The sequence below is a fragment of the Balaenoptera ricei genome, chromosome 10, assembly GCF_028023285.1.
Source record: "Balaenoptera ricei isolate mBalRic1 chromosome 10, mBalRic1.hap2, whole genome shotgun sequence".
NCBI classification, from domain to species: Eukaryota; Metazoa; Chordata; class Mammalia; order Artiodactyla; family Balaenopteridae; genus Balaenoptera; species Balaenoptera ricei.
In genome coordinates, this window is record NC_082648.1 from 10000001 (window position 1) to 10023142 (window position 23142).

General features: G+C 42.8%; 1 protein-coding gene across 3 annotated transcripts in view; it reads left to right on the forward strand.

The window, feature by feature from the left end:
* The window catches only part of BORCS5 (BLOC-1 related complex subunit 5), a 96673-nt gene that overhangs the window by 61314 nt on the left and 12217 nt on the right, over positions 1–23142 (forward strand). For all 3 annotated transcript variants that reach the window (XM_059935330.1, XM_059935329.1, XM_059935331.1), the window contains one exon: positions 3305–3462. In XM_059935330.1, the coding sequence (XP_059791313.1) occupies positions 3305–3462 (158 nt within the window). The remainder of the gene's footprint in view (positions 1–3304; positions 3463–23142) is intronic.

A 23142-nucleotide genomic window follows, 5' to 3' on the forward strand; every position in this document is an offset into this window, starting at 1 on the left:
TTTATGGATGTTCCTTGATTAATTAGCAAGCTCCCTACTGATGGATACTGAGGTGTTTGCTTATCTTTTACTATTATAGTCACTGCTACAGTGAATACTCTTATACATAATTATATGTCATTTAGCATGTGTGCTAATGTATATATAAATTCCTAGTAGAGAAATTGCTGCATTAGAGGCTTTATGCATTTGTAATTTTGATATCTTTGCCAAATCACCCTCCATGGCAGTAACAACTTACATAAAAACCAGCAATGCCTGTTTCCTTATAGTTCCACCTAGAGAGTTTTTATCACACTCTTGGATTTTTACCTATTTGGTAGGTGTAATATCGGCTTGAGGTGAAGTTTTAATTTCTGTTTTTCTTATTATGAGTGAGGTTCTGCATCTTAGAGTTGAGGCATTGGTATTTACTTTTCTGTGAAACGCCATTCATATCCTCTGTCCATCTTTCTTTTGCTGATTTTTTACTTGCCAATTTCTAGGAGCTCTTTTTCCAATAGGAAGCTTACCCTTTGTGATATGAGTAGCAGTGGTTTTTGTTTGTTTGTTGATTTTTTTTTTAACTTATACTGTTTTTTGCCGTGAGGAATCTTGTTTTTTATCTTGTTGGATATATCAGTGTTTCCTTTATGGCCTTTGCATTATCCTGGCCCACTTTTGATGGCACAGAATCATTCATTCCTCTTCCCACATTGCCTCCTCACTCTCTTTTTTTTTTTTTTGTCTGTGCTGCATGGCTTGCAGGATCTCAGTTCCTGGACCAGGGATTGAACCCGGGCCACAGCAGTGAAAGCGCCAAATCCTAAGCACTAGACTACCAGAGAACTCCCCGTTCTCACTCTTTTTCTACTTCAATCCTTGATTGACGACAAAAAGCTGGTCCTTTCTTCCGAAGTCTGCATTCCTGGAACTGTATTCTTTGTCAGTAGTAGGGTAGCCCTTGATAATTTTGTTAGGAGATTTTAGTGGTCTGAAAAATCCCCCATTTGCTAGGTTACGGGCACTCTAGAAAACAGTTTGGCAGTTTCTCATAAAACTAAACATGCAGTTGTCATGCAACCCAGCAATTGCACTGTTGGGCATTTATCCCAGAGAAAGGAAAACTTACGTTTACGCAAAAACCTGTACGACGACTGTATAGCCGCTTCGTTTGTCGTGTCCCCAAACTGGAAACAACCCAAATGGCCTTCAGTGGGTGAATGGTTAACCAAACTCTGGGATGTACATACTGTGGGATACTACTCAGAAATAAAAGGAACAAACTACTGATACATGCAACAACTTAGATGAATCTCTAAGGTATTGGGTAACATCTTACGGAAAAACCCGATGAACTTTTTGGCCAACCCAATATTATGTTGGGTGAAAAAAATCCCAAAAGGTTACATGTTAGATTATTCCATTTTTGAACATTTTTGAAATGACAAAATTTTATTTATTTATTTATTTATTTATTTATTTATTTAACTCTCCTTTATTCTTTTTTGATTTTAATTAAATTTATTTATTTTATTTTTGGCTGCGTTGGGTCTTTGTTGCTGCGCGCGGGCTTTCTCTAGTTGCGGCGAGCAGGGGCTACTCATCGTTGCGGTGCGCTGGCTTCTCATTGTGGTGGCTTCTCTTGTTGCGGAGCACGGGCTCTAGGCGTGCAGACTTCAGTAGTTGTGGCTCGTGGGCTCCAGAGCGCAGCCTCAGTAGTTGTGGTGCACGGGCTTAGTTGTTCCGCAGCATGTGGGATCTTCCTGGACCGGGGCTCGAACCCGTGTCCCCTGCACTGGCAGGCGGATTCTTAATCACTGCGCCACCAGGGAAGCCCCTGAAATGACAAAATTTTAGAAATGGTGAACAGATTAGTGGAGGATTGGGGAAGGCTTCCCAAGACAAACTTTGATGTGGGCTAGTTCATTCTGATGGTGCCCAGTGCATGTGCTGTTGTCGTGTTTATTTCGGAGGACCCGTGTTGTGCCATTGGCTCTGGTGTGAGGGTACTGCTCTCAGTGGGGTGGGGAGTGCCTGAGAGCCCCAGGACCCTGCTAGGGATTCTCTGAAGTCAAAACTATTTTCACAGTAATACTTAGACATTTGCTAATTACTTTCACTCTCTTACAAGTGTACAGTGGAGTTTTTCAGAGGCTACATGATGTGGAATAGCAACAGATTAAATGCAGAAGCAAGTCTGAGAATCCAGCTGTTTTCTATGAAGCCAAGACATTTAAAAGACTTACAAAAATGTAAACGAGTGCCACTCTTCTCACTTTTTTGTTTTGGGGAGTAGATTTTCTTTAAAATATGTTATTTATGTTAACATGTAATGGGATTATTATTTTTTTAAATGATTTAATAAATATTCAAGAATTTTCTGTTTTAATTTTTAACAGATGAATATTGATTTAAACTACATACACAAGTGCTCTTTGGGGGTCCTCAGTAATTTCTGAGAGGGTAAAGGGGTCCTGACACCAAAAAGTTTGTGAACCTTCAGGCTGACAATAAGCACTTGACCAGAAGTCAGGAGGCTTGAGTTCTAGTCAGGACTTTGCTGTGTGACCCTGAGCACGTCATTTAGCCTCTTTCATTGGTATTTCATCTTTTGTAAATGCTAATAATTATCCGGTTCTACACACCTTAAAGAAAGGGAAGATAATTCTGTGTGAAAGGCTTTGAAAATATAACGTCCTGTTCAAATTTAAGGGAATTTAATAGTTACACAACTAAACTGATGTTGAAAGAAAATGTAAAGGTTGAGGCTTATGGTGTGTTAGTGGACATCCTGTTCACCTTTTAAATGTTTTCCTTTTTGCATCTCCTCCTAACAGTTTCCGTATATATATATATACATTCTTTCTGTTTCTCAGACAACCGCTTTAATTAGTTAAAGGAATTAAGTAGGTACATCTTCCAGATTTTTCAGTCAAGAGGGGGTTTATACTCTTGATGCTTTAAATTAGTGCCGTAAGGTCAGGTGCTCTGTCTTGGAGAAATCACTTATTTGACTTTAGGAAAGTTACTTAACCTTGTGGCGTCTTGGGTTTCTCACCTATAAAATGGGGCTAATAATAGTTTACTTTCCTGAGCGAGTATATGAAAAGTAATGCGCAGGAGGCACTTTGCCAAGTGCTTGGCACATAAGGTGCTCCATAAATGATAGTTGCTGTGATCGTCACAGGTATATGACAAAAGATGCAAGATTAAATTTAAGCCTCTTACCCTGCCTTCAGTGAACTTGTTATTAAGCTACTTTATTCACAAGCTTATTAGTAATTTCCATTTCATTTGGTTTTATTCTTTTTTTGCTTCCAAGGGCTGTTGAGTGGCCAGACTTCTCCAACAAACACCAGACTGGAGAAGTTGGATTCTCAGCAGGTGCTGCAGCTCTGCCTCCGTTATCAGGATCACCTCCGTCAGTGTGCAGAGGCTGTTGCTTTTGATCAGAACGCTTTGGTCAAACGAATCAAAGAGGTAACTTATTGTGAGAAAATATCATGGCTGACTCAATCTTGTGATTCCCTGTGACTCCTGAGTCCTTTTCTCCTGGGGTGTAGAGCCAGTGATCCCAACTTTCTGGGAAGTAGTCATTTTCTATCTAAATGTCTTGACATCTGTCCCCATTGCTTTGAGAAGATTGTCTTTCCCAGCAGTGGAATGTGATGGTGGAAAAGAGTGGTCCATGGAGTAGACTAATCTGGAGTTTAATCCTGGTTCACCACTTATTTGCTTGGGAAAGTTACTTCACTTCTCTTGGTCTCAGTTTTCCTCATCTGAAAAATGGGTCTCACGGTAGTAATCTGCCCGCAGGGTTGAGTGAATATTAAATTGCTTAGTAAGTGTTAACTGTTATTAGTATGTGTGAAGTCCTGCCATACTGATTTGCTTTGGCTAACATTAATTGATTTCAACCCTTTCCTGCGTGTAATTTTTATTTTGTTTTCCAGTCGGGTATCAGTTCTTTGAGAGCAGGAGCCCTGACATCTCCCTCAATTATATTTTTCACTGTGTTAGCAGGAAAAGCTCGGTGATGCTTATTGGTTGGATAGAAACAATTATGCCTACTTAACCCACAGGGTTTTTGTGAGGAAAGACACAAGATAATTCATGTGAAAGTACTTAGTAAATGAAAGAGTGTGGTACACATGTTGAGTAATTATGAATAACATAAAGTAGGTACTCTTTTAAGCATTTAAATATATCACTGATTGGGCCACTGCATGGCACAGCTCTGGGAGCACCAAGGTATAAGTAAATATGTTTTCCAAAGTTTTCAATCAAGAAGGGATTTCTGTTCTGTAATGTCATAAAAAGAAAAGGTCAGGAGCTGTATCATGGAGAAACCACTTACGTGAATGGCACTGCCTGGAGTTTAACAAAATAGTCCTGATCATTGACTCTGGCAAGAGAAGGTGGACATGAAGAAATACACAAGGAAAGGGTGGAGAGTCACTGCAATTAATGATCAGTTTTGTAATCTCAAGGATGTAGTATGTCTATAACTAAGTAGTCATTAGTTATACTGATAGATTTAAATTTGTCAACACCTCCAGTATTTTACTACTTACCTTTCATAAAATGTTGTATGCATGTATGCTTCTCTCATGGACTAAATACTTTTATATGGAAAACTATTAAATATGACCTTTTATTTTGGTTGGCATCTATGTGGCCTTTCAGATACTATATTTATTTTACTACATTATGATCTAAAGAGCTTAAGTCCCAAACATGACTATGCATTGCATTATATGAATTATTATTATTGGATTTTCTTTCTTTTAATACTGAATTCTCCTCTCCCCCAGTAGGTCTAGGACATGGTCTGCGAATCATTATTTTAATAAACTTACCAAATGATACTAATGCCATTCTCCGTTACCTGGGATTTGGGAACCACTGGTGTAGAGCATTGTTTTCCAAAATAAGTTCCATAAAACTAGTTCCATGTAAAGAAGGTCAGACTTTTTGCATATTTCATAACCACCCTTGGAAAGTCACAATGCATGTTATCTTATTAAAAAGTTCTTAGGAATCTTACAGTAAAGAAAATCAGCACTTTTCAAACTTATTTGATTTCGGAACCCTTATCTTAGGTAACATCTATTAATATCTTATAGAAGTAGTGTTTTTTAGAGCATTCTTTGGGAAAATGCTTTTGTGGATGTAAGACCTTATCATTTTTGACCGTGCTAGAAATTAATTATGATATTAACTTCCATAAGATTTTAGAATAAATCAGCTTTTTAATGCTTCCTGTCTTCTTCTTGAAAGGTCGTCTACTCCATTCCTGTCATTTCATTGTTAGGAAAGTGTGGTACGGAGAGATTAAGTGACTAATTCATTGTCCAGGAGCCGGGCAAAGTATTTTGTAGCTGATAGTACCAGACAGAGCTCATTATACCACATTTTCAGGACTCCAGAGCAGCGTTTTTTGGCCCTGAATGAGTGTTAGAATCACCTGGGAATTTTTTCCTCCAATATATATGACGGAAAATTTTACGCACACACTGAAGTAGACAGATACCCTTCCTGTCCTCATCGCCCAGCTACTACAGATATCAGCTTGTGAAGACTCCTGTTTCATCCACACCCCGACTCCCTCCCTGCCACCTTCCTAACTGGTTTGTGTTGCAGGAAATCTCAGGCGTATCATTTCATTCATGAGTATTTAAGTATGCATCTTTAAAAATAAAGGACTCCTTTAAAAACCTTTTTAATTTGAATTACTTTTAGACTTAGAGAAAAGTCACAAACATAATTCAGAGAGTTCCTGTATGCTTCTCACACGGCTTCCTCTAAAGTGAGCATCTTACAAAACCTTAGCCCGAAGACAAAACCAGGAAATTAACATTGGTACAATACCATTTACTAAACAGAGACCTTATTTGAATTTCACCAGTTTTTCCACTAACGAAAGACCCCTTCTCAAAAACACAGCCAGAGTGCCCTTATCATACCTAAAAGATTACCTTAATTCATTCAGTATAGCTGAGATACTTTGAAGAAAATACTGATGTGTAGATCTCACTCCAGAGCAATTAAATGGAAATCTTGGAAGGCTGGGTTGGTGGGAAGGAAGCTGGGCATTGACTGGTGTTCATGAACGTGCTCTAGATCAGGGGTCCCCGACCCCCGGGCGTCTGTTGGGAATGGGGCCTCACAGCAGGAGGTGAGCACCAGGAAAGCGAGCGAAGCTTCATCTGCCGCCCCGCATTGCTCCTCATCGCTCGCATTACTGCCTGAATCATACCCCCGCCCCCCGCCCCCGCCCGGGTCCATGGAAAAATCGTCTTCCACGAAACCGGTCCCTGGTGCCAAAAAGCTTGGGGACCGCTGCTCTCGAGGATTCTCACTTGTGACCAGGGCTGAGCACCAGTGCCGTGGAGCATTCATTGAAAACAAAATTTTAAACTGAGTTTAAAATTCTGCTAGAGGAGGCTTGGGATTCACTTTGAGCCGTCAGTAGTGACCCAGGATCGTTACCAGGCAGAGAACAGCAGTCCCGGTATGAGGAGCACCTCGGTAGTTGTCTTAGGGCCGAGGAGGTGAGCACTGCTTTAGATTCTTCACTGAAGGCCTGTCTCCTCTGTGGGTGCAAACTCCTGAAACATACACATCCATGTGCGCTCAACTTCAAACCTAAGGGCTGAAATTAGTCACTTCCAAATGAATAAAGCAGAGGATGTAGTTCTGATCAAACACCAACTCTCTGATATTATTCCAGATGTTTCCTGGAAGTTGAGTTGCAAGTGTGAGGAAGTAACATAATGCTATATGTGTTGAAAAGTCAGGGAACTTAATAACCGTGGAGAATGTGTGTTAGTGGAAGTTAGAAGCCGGGTCAAGCAGAGGCCCAGAAAGCTGCAGCACTAGTGATCACTTACATTTGGATCAAAGGGAAACATGGCTGTAACAGTTTCTGATTCAGAGAGAAGAAAATCAAGGAGTTAGCTGAGCTTTCCTATTGCTAAATTTGGATGATGCTTTTGAATAAAAAGTTGACGTTTTACAAATTTCTGTGTAAGAGAGGCGTGGAAGCCAGGGGTGGTCTTCCTTCACACCAGAGTCTTGTACACTGACCACTAGTTTCCTCAGTGGCTTCAGGATGACCCTCAGCCAACCAGCCAGCATGGCTGAGCAACTACTGCTCACCAACTTAGTGTGAGGTCCTTTAAGGGTTACAGAGAAACGTGACTGGTCCCTGCTCGCTGCGAGCTTAGTCTGGGCGAGGGCATGAAGGTACACAGAACAGTAAGGTGAAAGATACAGTGCCATCAATGGAGAGTGCTCAGTTGTGGTTCACAGCTGAAGTCCTAGGAGAGTTAAAGGTCAGGATATCCTGGGATATAGCGGGTGAGGCTGAAGCCACGTCGTAAAGGAAAACCGGGATTTGGGAAACGAATGGAGAGAAAGCGAAGAGCGCTGCTGGCTGCAGGAACAGCTGGGAGTCTCGGAAGAAAATTAAATTCGGGGCTTCCGGGGACAGTGGAGAAACTAAGTTTGTTCCAAGAAATCTCTCCATTAAGAACCACAGATGTCGGAGCTGGAAGGACCTCAGAGACCTTCTGGTCCAGGACCCTCATGACACACAGATGCAGAAATCGAAGCCTGTTAGAGAAAGTAAGCAATTAATCCATGGTCACAGAGGAAGATAGAGGCTGAAACTATAGAATTAAAAGTGGATGAAGATTGGGACTTCGCTGGTGGCGCAGTGGTTAAGAATCCGCCTGCCAGTGCAGGGGACACGGGTTCGGGCCCTGGTCCAGGAAGATCCCACATGCCACGGAGCAACTAAGCCCGTGCACCACAACTACTGAGCCTGCGCTCTAGAGCCCGTGAGCCGCAACTACTGAGCCCGTGAGCCACAACTACTGAGCCTGTGAGCCACAACTACTGAAGTCCACATGCCAAGAGCCCGTGCTCCGCAACAAGAGAAGCCGCCGCAACGAGAAGCCCGCGCACTGCAACGAAGAACAGCCCCCACTCTCTGCACCTAGAGAAAGCCTGCGCGCAGCAACAAAGACCCAACACAGACAAAAATAAAAATTAATTAATTAATTAATTTTTTAAAAAGTGGATGAAGATCAAAGGAGGTTTGGGGTGTTTCTTGCAGGTGGTATATTTGAACGTGCTTCCAGGTTGAGGGGAAGAGATGGAAGAGAAGAGATGGAGGGTGAAGGATAGAAAGGGGATTCTGAGAGTGAGGTCTCTGAGGCAGCAGGAGAGGGGGGACTTAGAGCCCTGAGGGCATTTGTTTGAGAGAACAGGGAAGATCTAGGCAGGTTTTTAAGAGGCTGCCTGGCACAGACCAGTCATGCCTGAGGAGCCTGTGTGTTCTCGCTGAAGGAGAGGGGAGGTCATTTGCTGAGAGCGACTGTTGGGTAGCAGTACAGTTGTGAGGACCAGAGCCATTGAAGGCTCAGCTGAGGTGGGAGAACTTGGACCTTGATTTTGTGGGCAGTTCTGCGTAGTGGTTCTGAGTATGAATGCCAGAGCCTCACTGCCTGAGTTCAAACCCTGGCACTGCCTCTAGCTGTGTGACCTTGAGCAAGTTAGTTGATTCTTCTAAGCCTCAGTTTCCTTTTCTGTTACCTGGGGATGAGAATACTAGTCTACTGCAGAAAGGTTCTTGTGAGGGTTAAATGAGTTACTCTATGTAAAGTATGGGACCATGTCTGCCATGTAGTAAACACTGTGGTGTTAGTGCTCGTTATTGTTTTAAATAAAAATGATGACTAATAGAAAAAAATAACAACAAAAAATAATGACTGATAGGGAAAAGCCTAACCTTATTGCTGTGAATTGGCCTGTGTGAAGTTTCTTGATACCAGTAGCAGCCTAAATATTGGCTCATTTTAACCTCTACTCTCAACAACCTGAGTATCACAGAGAACTAAATGGAGGCAAGACTGATCATTTATAGCCCAGGCTGCAAGCCCTGCGTGATTTCTTTCATGCCACAGATATGTGCTTTCTGGCATTTGTGTAGTTAATTTAACTGTTTATCCTGCTCTGTGAAGAGCAAAGTGGTGCCTGGGGAACGTGGATGGTGAGAAATGTGAAACCGGACGGCAGCACGTGATGCGTCCTTGGCTTCTGGGCTGTGGATGCCTTGCCTCTTATCGTTCCTGTGATTTCTGTGATATCTCGTCGTTTCTAGTTAAGGATTCAAGTTGGCAGGCAGACACTTTCAGTTTTAGGTCACATCTGCCATTGAAATCTGGGTTACTGAAAGGTAAAGGAGGAAAGAACGTGCATCTTTCAAATGTGCGGGCTTTCACCAGTGCGGGGGCAGGAGGCAGGTGGCAAATACACAGCCCGAGGAAGACGTCGTCGAGACGTCTGGTCTGGCTCTGGTTGCTGTCAATGGGCAAATATATTCATGGTTTAGAATACCTTCCTAACTAAGATGAAGCCGTTAGGTTAGTTTTATTACAGTGGCTGTGTGCTTGCTTAAAGGCCTTGAGACTAAATTCATGAGTGATTCTGGTAGCCTCTGTGTTTCATTGTTAGGTGTGTTGATAGCATGCTGTCTTAGCATTAACCAATGTGAACCATTGAATTGGACGTTCAGATGGACACAGAAGAGTTGCAGTCCTTAGAAAGCCACACGATTTCCTGGGATTATAAAGACACCTCAGGTTTCTCTAATTCAGCCCTTTGGTGGCACACATGAAGAAAACAAGGGTTCCTGAGTTTATTTGGAATTTGTCCAAGGTTTTTCTCCTAGTTAATGACTAAGATGATAGAAGTCAAATCTTCCTGATTGCTGTCCTCTTATCTACTTCACCATACTACTTGTGTTCTACTTCCGTGGAATCTTATCATTGCGTTTCTCTTTTTCATGCAGTAGGCTCTCAACTAGTGTTGGAAGGAGTGAGCTACCATTCATGGGCCTGCACACAGAGCCGGGCAGGGATTTCTTTCAGTCGACAAAACTGTAATGTTTAAGACCCAGCTGGAGCCATTTTCCAAGTATTTGACCTGACTTCCTGTACCATGTTTCCTCCCATGGGACTGGGGGAGAGGCTGACCAAGGTTAAATGAGTTTCTCACAGTTTGCACAGAGAATCAGTGTTTGAACTGGCGTTAGCATTCACTCTGAGCCCCTTCGATGGAAAGCCTGGTTCGTGAGCCGTTGGCCAGGTGAGGCCGTTACCCTGCCTGCCGCCTTGAACCGAATCTCCTTTAAATGACAATGTTGTTAGATTCCTGTGGCTGCTTTTAAACATACCCTGGCATTGGTCACTGCTTACTTGACTTCAAATTGTATAATGGGTTGGGAGTGTTTAAAGCTACAAAGTTTGAACAAGAACATTTGAGATGTTGGGCTTCTTTTTGCCGAAATACTGAGGGCCAGGCATTTCAGGAACATTCGGGGTTTCCTTTCTATCTTACAAATTACTCTGGTGTGAATTTCAGGGTGAGCCCTTAGAACACGGAGGTGTCCCCCCTTCTTGTCCTTTGGGCAGCCTTTCTTTTTGGTAAGAAGTACAGCTGGTCCCTTGAGTGGCAGGAAATCCAGATGGGGGATTGGACTCATTCTGGTTTGTCTGGCTGTAAGGTGCGCTGTAGAGCACTTCCTCGGGCCTGGGCCCACACTTCCTCTTCACCAGCGCTGTCCTGCCACAAGGCAGAAATCCTGGAGGAGGGCCCAGTCGAGTTTATTACTTGCCTGTTGGAAATGTAGGCTTGTATTTTTTGGCGAGGCGTAAGCAAAACCCAAGGTATTCGACTGCCCTGAGATTTACCTCCGTTCAGGTTCTGGATACGGACGTGAAACGTGTGTGAGCAGCAGCCCCATTTCCCACCTGCCCTAGACGTGCCCCCGGACAGCTGGCTCTGCCAGCTTTCCCAGTACTGGCTGCATGTGCCAGGTACTTGAGCCCCTGTCGCGCTCCGTCCCCGGCTCCTTTCCCGCCTGCGAGGGTAGGCCGTGTTAGAGGCCCCTTCAGCTGAACTGCAATCTGTAAGCCAGCAGGTGAGCAGTATTAAGGGCACATGGTTGTAGAACTGGAAGTAGGGCCGGGAAAAGATATTCCCTGTCCTGTGTCTCTTTCAGTGAAGGAAAACAAGGAATTTTAGCACATTTGAATGTTGCTGTAATGCTTAGAACAATGCCTGGCACATAGTAGACATACAATAAATGCTTGTTAAATGAACAACTTAATATAGTCTTCAATTCTGTCAGTATCCTTGTCATAGTGACTGATAAGCTTTCTCATTCTATTAGAGAAAATATAGGTTATGAGAGTTCTATTAGGTACGAGTAGGCTAGACTGCAGCTATAAATAGACTCAGAATTGTGTAATAGCTCAAATGCAAGCAAAGTTCATTTCTTGCTCACGTTCAGGGTGGATGTTTCTGGTTAGCAGGTGATTCCTGCATTGAGTTCAGGGATTCAAGGCTTCTCCCATTTTGTGGCTCTGTCATATCCAGAGACCACATTGCTGATAGCATCCAGCTGGCAGAAGGGGAAAGAGAGTGGAGTAGCACAGATGGGAGGTTCTCTGGGACCAAACCTAAAAATGTCACACATCACTTTGGCTAGAACTCAGTCACATGGCCACAGCTAACTCCAGAGGAGGCTGGGAAATGTAGTCTATATGTGTGCCCAGGGTCGTACTAAATTTTGAGCTACATTTTGAACATCTGTGTCATCTTTGAACTTATGTTCCTAAAATGCATCTTTAGCTCAACTTTGAGATTCACAAGGGTTGATGCAAGGTCCCAAGGTCCCATGGTAGATTTCACTTGATTTAGGTCCTTCTGTCAGTAAAAACCAAGTGATATTAAGCAAACACTTAAGCCATTAACACTAAGTGAAAAAACTAGTACACAACATTATATAGTTAACATGACTTCAAATATGTTAAATATCTTTTTTAAAAGATTAGAAGGAAATATGACAGTTAGCTGTGGTTGCCCTTGAGTGATGAGATGACCTGTGGTATTTGTTTTTAGACTAGTTCGTTCTGTTTTCCTGTATTTTACAAATCTCTATCTTGAACATGCATTTTTTTCCAACTTGGAATAACTCTGTTCTCTTTTTCTCACAATATATGAGCCTTGTTAGGGTTCTGTCTCCTTGGCTGCAGCTTTTTGACTCACTGAGATAAGAATATGCCTTTCAGAACATTACATGCATGTGCCTCTACATGTCCACTTCATTAATGAACTCATTCAGCTCTGGGCCAGGCTCTGCTCTAGGCGCTAAGGATATATCACTGAACAAAACAGACAGAATCCCTTCCAACAAAACAGACAGAATCCCTTCCTTGTAGGCCTTACATTCCACTGGGGAAGCAGACAGATAATAAACACGTACAGAGCAAGCCAGGAGACTCTTCCTCAAAACTCTGTCTATACCTAAAATTTATCAAAAATCTTTTGACGAATGACAACCACAGTACCCAAGATTCTATCCATTATTAACAGTCTGTTCCTTGTCACACTTATCTGGATGTTCTGAACTAGAGGCTCATTTGCTCTCTCCGTTGTTACTTGGGAGGACACTTACAGAGCCACCATACTCCTTTTAAAAACATCCCTCATTCTTTCAGGTCTCAAGGATTCCCAAAGGATTTCTCTAGGAAGTGTCCTTAGAGCTTGAGGCAACAGTTAACTTTTTTCCACCCGTGTTGACAGACCGTGCTTTGGTATCGTGAGATTTTATTTTATTTATTTATTTTTTAAAATATTTATTTATTTATTTAGGCTGCGCTGGGTCTTAGTTGTGGCATGCGGGATCTTCGTTGAGGCATGAGGGATCTTTAGTTGCGGCATGCAGACTTCTTAGTTGTGGCATGTGGACTCTTAGTTGCAGCATGCATGTAGGATCTAGTTCCCAGACCAGCTATCAAACCCGGGCCCTCTGCATTGGGAGCGCGGAGTCTTACCCACTGGACCACCAGGGAAGTCCTGGTATCGTGAGATTTTAGATGCCGTCCTGGCCTCACTCCCCAGGGCTCGTTCTGCACATGAGTAGAGAGCATGTCGTTTGTCTAAGGTCATGTGAAACAATTACTAGAGCTGCTCTTGCAGAAAGTTAAGGCGGCAGCCAACCTGCAGCCCAGAGCAAATGGGACAGTGAAGGTGTAAGTCCTCTGCAGGACTCTTGAGGAGCTGTGTAAATTAAAGGATTCTTTTAGGGAGTAGAAGTCGTTTCTTTCAAATGCAGCAAGACCAACAATGGGGTGATTGCAAGATGTTATTGTAGAAGCGTGAGCATTCGTGGCACAATTACAATATAGTTTAGAAGTGATTTCTTCCTGCATTCTCGTGCACCTCAGCCATTTTCTTTTTATTAAAGTATAGTTGATTTACAATGTTTGTTAGTTTTAGGAGTACAGCAAAGTGATTCAGATATATATACACACACACACACACTTTTTCAGATTCTTTTCCCTTATAGGTTATTGCAAAACATTCAGTATAGTTCCCTGTGCTATACAGTCGGTCCTTGTTGGTTATCTATTTTATATATAGTAGTGTGTGTATGTTAATTGCAAACTCCTAATTTATCCCTCCCCCCCTTTTCCCCTTTTGTAACCATAAGTTTGTTTCCTATGTCTGCGAGTCTGTTTCTGATTTGTAAATCAGTTCATTTGTATCATTTTTTTAGATTCCACATATAAGTGACAGCATATGATATTTGTCTTTCTCTGTCTGACTTACTTCACTTAGTATGATAATCTCCAGGTCCATTCATGTTGCTGCACATGGCTTTATTTCACTCTCTTTTATCAGCCATTTCCTCTTTCACCCTTGCTGATACCAAGACTCTGTCAGCACGTACCTGCCCTGCCATCTTGTAATCGTCATAGTTGTGTTCCGCAAAAGCCACTCACTTTAGGCGTCACTGGAGTCCCCACTCCCACCCCCCCCCCCGCCCCGTGTGCTCCCTCCTGCTGGACTCTGCCCACCCTCCATCTCCGCCTGGTGCATCTCCATTCCCATCTGGGTATGCCAACAGCCTGTCCAAATGCACTCCTGCTCTCACCTGGTCAGAGGGGTCTCCTGCCTCGTTCCTCTCCTCGTGCCCAGGACGTGTTCGCCGGGTAAATCTGGGTGGGGAAGTGGAGTTGTCACTTCAGCTGTCTGCTCGGGTTAGTGACACAGGCCTCTGGACTCTAGGCCAGGTGCACACATATCAGGAGAGGTCACCCGGCACAGTGTTTAAGAGCATGGCCTCTGGCGTACCCTGAGATCTACCAGATGATTATGTTAGTTTTATCTCCATCATCAGCGTCATTGTCGTCTCTTCCTGGGTATCTCTGGTTCTTTCCTCAGGCACAGGGTACAGGTTTTTAGCTGTAAAATACCTACCTCCACACCACCTCCGAAGTCTGTTCTCTACTCTGAGTCAAAAAAGGCGTTATATTCATGGCTAGTTTGGGTGCGTAAGTGAGGGAATTATAGGACGCCTCATTAACCCAGTTTTACATTGCTTAGTAGTCACTTTAGCTCAGGTTTTAAAATATTGAATGTGTCGCTTAGGTCATACAAACTGACATTTATTTCCCTTTAATCCTGGACATTGGGAAGGGGAATCCAGGTTACTGACGTGGCTCCTGGATTTTCTTCATATCCACCCTCTCCGTCTATTACCATGGCTCCTGCAGCTCCTCTCCTAATGTAGAAGTAAGAGTGGTAACAGTTAAGACTGCTGTCGTTTTTTTACATGTTTACCATGTGCCAGGTCTAGAATAGGCATTTTATATACATTATCATCTACTTCTGACAGATACAGAAACCAAGGTTCAGAGACCTGAAAGGAAAACCATTTAAGGTCACATGGTTATTAAATGGTAGAGCCTGAGACTCAAATCCAGATCTGAAACCCACATGTAAGACTCCAGAGCCCATGCTTTTTCTACTGTCCTTTTCCTTTCCTTCTTTATCCAAAGGCTTTTTACTTGCCAGCTCCTCTCCTTGTTTGTACCTAATGTCCTCTTTCCCTAACCCCATATTCCTTTACAATATTCTCTCCGTGGTTTCACAGCATACTTTCATATTTCAAATGCAGTCCTTAATGGGAAGCAGCCACACTTAAGGAAATAACCCTGATCACCCCACATTTACATCTTGAAGATGCCAGCTCTGCCTATTTGAGGCTAACTTTCCCACACTCCCAATCGGTCACTTTTTCGAGAAAGGGATGTTTACCGTTATCTCGGAGGACCATGGTAGCAATGAAGGTGGACAGAGGGACACCATCAGGGAAGCCGGACAGTGGTCTCGTGCTGCCCCCTCCCACTTGGGAGGGCTGCAGAGAGGGGGCTTTAATGAGAGAGAAAGCAGAGCAGGGACTTCTCAGGGAAGCAGATCTTTTAGGGTGTCTGTGGCCCCTGAGCTAGTCTCAAAATCTTTCATAGAGTGCAGTGAAAGTCTCCCAGGGGAGGGAGGAGTGGAATTTCTGCCCGTGAGTTTTGATTTTTACCCTGATCTTTTTCTCGTCTTGTTTTGCTGCCTTTCAGTGTCACTCTAGCCCTTTTCCAGGGGGAGGGGGGACGGACGGGGTGTGTGTGTGTGATCTGCCTGACTTTTATGTTTTGAGCTTTGGGACCCGCTTAAAGGTTTTGAGGTTTCTTTCCTCCCTTCCTGCCTGGACATAATGCCTCCGAGGGTAAGACTGCACGTGAGGAAGTTGGACAAGTCATGAAATAATTACTGGGCACAGTGATGCCATTCAGATTCCTGAGACCCCAGTGTCTCTTCATTCTCTTGGAGGCCCAAATAGAAGGTGTTCCTTTACTGAGACATTTAGATACATTGTTTGAACAAAGGAAACAGGGTCACTGCAAAATGTCCATTATGTGGTAATCAATGCCATTCAGTCTGTGGTGTAATTAATGAAAACACTGTCGACAGTCTGCCCATTGTTTGTCCCTTGCGCAACAGGAAATGGCAGACTAATAAGGAGCTGGAGAAGGCTTACGTAATTCCAGAAGGACACAGAAACTGTGCACAATTGTGACTGACATCCTTCTAACTGCAGGTCTAGGCCCACCTGAGAGGTTCCTCTTCCAGAGGGGCATGGGGACATTTGATTTGACCCTGTCATTTGATTTTTAAAAAAATTTTATTATTATTATTTTTTAAATTTATTTTTAATTTTATGTATTTTTTGGCTGCATTGGGTCTTTGTTGCTGCTCATGGGCTTTCTCTAGTTGCAGCAAGCTGGGGCTGCTCTTCATTGCAGGGCGCAGGCTTCTCTTGTTGCGGAGCACAGGCTCTAGGCGCGCGGGCTTCAGTAGTTGCAGTGTGCGGGTTCTAGGGCATGCGGGCTTCAGTAGATCTGGCTCACAGGCTCTAGAGTATGGGCTCTAGAGCACAGGCTCAGTAGTTGTGGCGCACGGTCTTAGTTGCTCCGCGGCATGTGGGATCTTCCCGGACCAGGGATAGAACCCATGTCCCCTGCATTGGCAGGCAGATTCTTAACCACTGTACCACCAGGGAAGTCCCTGTCATTTGATTTTGACATCAATTCACAATAGATTTTTGTGTTCCTTATGGCCAGAAATGGTGTCTTGAGAAACTTTGTTTTATTCATTTCTTTTTTTTATTATAGTTGGTTTACAGTGTTGTGTTAACTTCTGCTGTACAACAAAGTGATTCATATATATACATTTATATATATATATATATTTTTTGGCTGCATTGGGTCTTCATTGCTGTGCGTGGGCTTCCTCTAGTTGTGGCAGGCGGGGGCTCCTCTTCGTTGTGGTGCGTGGGCTTCTCATTGTGGTGGCTTCTCTTTGTTGCAGAGCACGGGCTCTAGGCGCACAGGCTTCAGTAGTTGTGGCACGTGGGCTCAGTAGTTGTGGCTCATGGCTCTAGAGCGCAGGCTCAGTAGTTGTGGCACACGGGCTTAGTTGCTCCGCGGCATGTGGGATATTCCCCGACCAGGGCTCAAACCTTTGTCCCCTGCCTTGGCAGGCGGATTCTTAACCACTGCGCCACCAGGGAAGTCCCTACATTCTTTTTCACATTCTTTTCCATTATGGTTTATCACAGGATATTGAATATAGTTCCCTGTGCTGTACAGTAGGACCTTGTTGTTTATCCATTCTCTGTATACTAGTTCGCATCTGCTAACCCCAGACTCCCAATCCATCCCTCCCCCACCCCCTTGGCAACGGAAGTCTGTTCTCTACGTCTGCAGGTCTGGAGAAATTTTGTTTTAGATCACAGTTGTGACACACAGTTAGAACTCATTTGACAAGGTAGAGCTAGCTATGGAAAAGTTGGCAGTAGTGTTGTGTGGTGGCCCTTCAATCAGCAGATCTGGAGCCCAGCCCTGGCTCTGGCAGTACCTGCTGTGTGGACTGACCCACTCTGGGGTGGCCTCCCTCTGTAAAGTGAGGGGGGTGGGATTGAATGATCTCCAAGGACCCCTGCAGCGCTAAAATTCCATGTTCTGAGCCCCCTCTGTGAAGTCAAGGATTGTGAAATGCTTATACAAGTGAAAAATCAGAGTACAAAGTGTACAAGCAGACTTTGCCAGTGAAAATGTCATTCAAGTTTATCTGCTAACAAATAGTTTATTCCCTTTGGTTTCCTCTTAGTTTTTGTTTTGTGAATGTTCACATTATGTCTGGAAACTTGTTATTTTTGTTATTAAAACAAGAAATGGTGGTTAAATTAGAAACAAAAGTGTTCTTTCATTCTACTGGAAAACTGTAAAACTTGCCATTTAAATTCATCTGTCAAGAATTTCAAAAAGGTCCTGAACACATTGCCCAACATGGTGTATATTTAATTGAAATGAATTGATATTTGAGTTAATGAGCTCTGTAGAAAAGGTAGGCGAAGATTAGGCTAAAAAGCATGGGTTTGAATCCTGGCTTCACTGCTAGTACAAGTTGTGTTACCCTGGACACATTTTTCTGATCTCTGACTCCCCTGATTCTGCAACTCTAGTAGGAGAAGGGAATTTTCCCCATAGGCCTATTGCGAGGAATAAAGATAATGTATGTGTAGTACATAGTACAATGCCTACTTAATTGATACTCAATGAATAGTAGTTGTAACTGTTATACATTATTTTATTACATTAATTAAAATATCTAGGGAATTACTAAATATTATATACTGTGTTCCACCTTCCTGGTCATCCTAGTATACTATACATAAATTGCTAAAAGAAACAGTCCCACTAGTATGGATTTCAGTTTTTGTTTTTGGTAGACGGTGTAGACTGAGGTTTGCCAGAGAGGGATTTCTCTTCTTGTCTGACTTACAGATCAAGGATGTGATATGAGAATAAATGGCAAGAGTTTACTCTTATAAGCTGTCATTGTAAACTGTTGCCTTCAGAGTCACTTCAAAATGTCCAGTATGTGGTAGTTGGTGTCATTTAGCCTATGGCATAATTTTTGAAAACGTCTGCCCATTGTTTGTCCATTTTGCAAGAGAGAGGCACCCCGGAGAAGGTTCCCACAGAGAGCTCCTAATCCTCTGCGGGGATGGTCATCTGGAGGAAGGTCAGAAAGCCAGAAAACACAGATTTTCCTTGCGGCATGGCATGCAGGATCTAGTTCCCTGACCAGGGATCGAACCCGGGCCCCCTGCATTGGGAGGGTGGAATCCCACCCACTGGACCACCAGGGAAGTCTCTGCTTACAAGTTTTTGTGTGAACATATGTTTCAGTTCTCTTGAGTATATATCTAAGAGTGAAATTGCTGGGTCATATGGTAACTCTGTGTTTAATTTTTGGCAAAACTAAACTGTTTTCCCAAGTGCTGCACCATTTATGTTCCCAGTAGCAGTGCACAAGGCTTCCAATTTCTCTACATCTTCATCAACACTTGTTATTGCCTGGCTTTTTATTTCAGCCATCCTAGCGAGTGTAAAGTAGTAGCTCTTTGTGGTTTAGGTTTTCACTTTCCTAATGACTAAAGATGTTGAATCCCTTTTCATGTGTCCAGTGGCCATTTTTACATCTTCTTTGGAGAATTTCAAGCTGTATTTGCAACACCAGATTTTGCCCTTGGGACAGTACTAATTTATAGAATACTAACTGCTAACTGCTCTCTAATCAGGAGAATTGGTAGTTCTGAGAACACACGAAAGGGTGAAGCTCTGTATAAAACATTGAAGCAGTTTCTTTTGAATGTGATCATATAATTGGAGAATTTCTTAGTTTTATTTTAGTACTATGAAAAACAAATCTCCAAGCGTATTTGGCCATTCAGTGGAATTTTTTATATCACATAACATTACATTTTTATAGCTCTGATCTGTTTTTAGATCACTCATATATATCATCTCATTTGTAATCTTTATAACATTACTGTAAAATTGGATGGATGGACAGACGGACGGGTATTATTATTCCCATTTTTAAAAAGTAGAAGCTCAGACTCAGTTTGTGATGTGTCCAAGGACACATAACTAGTAGGATTTAAGTTCAAGCCTTCTGACTTCTATCTTTTTATGTTAGTGAATTATTAGCCATGTCAAGGATGGGGGGGTGAGCCTACATTGCTAAAAATCAGTGATACACCCATCTCCAAAAAGACATTAGAGGCATGGCCACGTCCCCATAGATTGTTATTGACCTGAAAATTCATTTTTTGGATAGCTGTATAACAGAATGAATTCTCAGTTTTCCATTTAGCCCCTCTAGCTAGAAAAAAATTACAATAAAAGGAGAACTGTGCATCACTGTGTATTCATTACATTTGGGGGCACAGAAGGATATCCATCGAAAGTACAAAGCTGGGGCTGGGTTTGGAGGGGTTTTTTTTTTTGGTGTTTTTTTGGCTGCCTTGGGTCTTCGTTGCTGCATTCGGGCTTTCTCTAGTTGTGGTGAGCGGGGGCTACTCTTTGTTGCGGTGCATGGGCTTCTTATTGTGGTGGCTCCTCTTGTTGCAGATCACGGGCTCTAGACACACGGGCTTCAGTACTCGTGGCTCACAGGCTCTATAGCGCAGGCTCAGTAGTTGTGGCACGGGCTTAGTTGCTCCTCGGCATGTGGGATCTTCTCGGAGCAGGGCTCGAACCCGTGTCCCCTGCATTGGCAGGCAGATTCTTAACCACTGCACCACCAGGGAAGCCCTGGGTTTGGAGTTTAAGAAGAGAGCAGCCCTTGGTTTGCTGGCCTCAGCACATCGTGGCCTCCACCTCCCAACCCCCATGTTCCTAAATTGACCTCCTTGGGAAACTATAATTTAAATGTAGAATGAGTGCAGAGAAAGTGAACTATTTGAGACCAAATAAAAATTGACCTTGAGGCTTAAGTTAACATTAAGAGCTGAACATTTAAAGGGTGGGGAAGATGAGTGACTTTTTAAAATGTAGTCTCAATTAAGTCCTTAAGCAATTTTTTTTTGTTTTTAACATTTTTAAAAACCTTAAGTTACTGAGGGAGAGGAAAAGCAATAGTCTGTTGATCATATAGACTTGAATTTTGTTAACTGTGAAACACAATTTACCTATTCATTTTCTTTTGCTCTATGAAAAAGTTAAATTTGCTTTTGACCACCTTGAACCTATCTACAACTTAAGGTTTTAGAATTCAGAAGATGTACAGTCTTCTTTCTGAAGCTCTTACTGTTGTTCACGCATCTTTTTTCTAACTTAGAACTATAGGCCCTTGTAGTATGTATCCCTACTTTGACAAGGTTACCTTTACTTTGAAAAGGAAGTTACATCAAGCATTTAGACATCTTCCATAGGATGACCCACCTGTCCCAAACCAGCATCAAAGCTTATTCTATCAGGAATTTTTTTTTTTTAATATTTATTTATTTATTTGGTTGCACTGGATCTTAGTTGAGGCAGGCGGGCTCCTTAGTTGTGGCATACGAACTCTTAGTTGCAGCATGCATGTGGGATCTAGTTCCCTGCCCACGGATCGAACCCAGGCCCCCTGCATTGGGAGCATGGAGTCTTATCCACTGTGCCACCAGGAACGTCCCCAGGAAATTTTTAATAATTTTTGAAGCAGTGTACTCTTGTTGGAGAAGATATCATTCATTAAAGCTCTTCTGCTTGTTTTCAAAGTATTTTTGAAAAAAATATATATATCTTCAAGTACATGGGTATTTTTAAATTTTACTATGTTGGGTAGCAGCAAACAGTGGTAATAGTAACTCATTCTCATGGCTGAACATATAAATCAAAAACACATGGAAGGACTTGTAGGTAAATAATGATTTCAGTTATTAAGTAGTGTGAAATGTTTCTGTAAGGGAACTTTGGGGTGAGTAATGTGACTCTTTTGTAAGATTTTCAGTAGCAGGAGTTCAGAACAGAAACAAAACATGCCAGCAAAAAACACAATGGTAGATTGTCCTCTGAGTGATTGCATAAGCCTTGAAGATATTTAGTGTAACAGGGATGAGGCATAACAATAGCTCCCTGCCTTTACAACAGAGATACATGTGCCTATTTGGATATCTTCAAATGTCATTCTTTCTGCCCTTATTTACTTAATCTTGCTTTTCTATTTTTCATGTAGGAGAGGTTTCTAGACATAGTTTCTCTTTCAGTTCACATTTATTTTATAATTTACGGAGCTCTGGGGGGTTTTTTTGGTTTTGTTTTTTGGTGGTTTTTTTTTTTGGCCATGCTGCGCGGCTTTGCAGGATCTTAGTTCCTCAACCAGGGATGGAACCTGTGTCTCCTGCAATGGAAGGGCGGAGTCCTAACCACTGGATTTCCCTGGAGCTCTGTTTATCTGGGGCTGTTCTTTATCTCATTTATGCCTCACATTTAATCCCGTGAGATAAGTCCGATCATCATCCCCAGTTTAAGGGTGAAGAAACTGAAGCTCAATGAGGTTAAGTAATTGGTTCAAGGTTACAAAGATAATCATATGCACAACCAAGACTTTGACCCAGTTCTATCTGACACTGCTGTCTTCACCTGCAAGCTACACATAGTTGTCCGTAAAGCTTGGTGACTCACGCCTCACAATAATTCTTTGTTTATTTCGTTGTTTCTGTCGAAGCCCCCTCCCCTTCTGAGAGAAGCCCACCCCTCTCAGAGCGATTCGGAGTCACTCACCTCCAGCTCAGGATGCCGCCGACGTGTAGACAGGTTATTCCCAGGCTCTGGATGGTCATTTCACACCTGAGATGAAAGCTCTGGTGAAACCTTGGGAGGTGAACTACTGAGAATTTAAGCCAGTGGGTCTGAAAACCACTGAGTCCTTTCCTGCCACCCCAGCTCAGCCAGGACGGGGGCGTCCGTGAAACAGGTTCCTCTCACGGACGTTGGTGTCATGAATAGCCATTTCTCGTCTGGTAGCGGTAAGTATCCAGAGACAGGGATGGTATCCAGGGTCATCTTGGTCATGGACCTGAAGCCACCAGAGTCCTCAAAGTGATGTGAAAATTGACCAGAATGTTTTCCCTTCCACACCGTGTCGGGCCTTCCCCAAATGAGTTCTGGGGAGACTTGTCTGGTGAGCATCTAGCTACTCCCTTTTTCCTGGTCTGTAGTCCAACTTAACAGTGCCCGTGGGTTCAATCTTCAAGCAAGTTTTACTCTTTTGCTTCCTTGGACCTTTTGTCCCAAGAGGACCAGATCCCACTTCAAGCTCATCTCTGGCAGGACTTTTCTGTAGGCTCCCAGCCCGTTTCCAGTGGCTCTTCACTGGCCTCCTCTCCCCTCCTTTTCTTTTTAATAAATTTAGTTGATATTCAGCTCATCAGTTGGAGGCTCACTTTCCTGGAAGGGATCTAAATTCTCCTTTTAAGGATCTCAAAAGCAGATTTTTTAAAGAAATGCAATGAATGTTTTGAGACAGAGGCCCAGGTCAGTTCTCCTGAAAAGATCCCAAATTTGGATTTTTTTCTTAATATTGAGTTGTAAGAGGTCTTTATATATTCTGGATATGTCTATTATCAGATGTTGATCAGTCGATCGATAGATAATATTTCTTCTCTTAGTCTGTGGCTTGCCTTGTCGTTTTCTTAATGTTATCTCTCAAGGAGAAGTTTTAAATTTTGATGAAGATCAATTTAACCATTTTTTGCTTTTTGGTTAATGTTTTTTGGACCTGTTTAAGAAATCTTTGCCTACTGCGAGGTAGCAAAGGTTTTTCTTCTAAAAGTTGTATAGTTTTAGCTTCTATGTTTAGGTCTGTGATCCATTTCATGCTAATTTTTGTGTATGGGGTGAGGTGTAGGGGTTC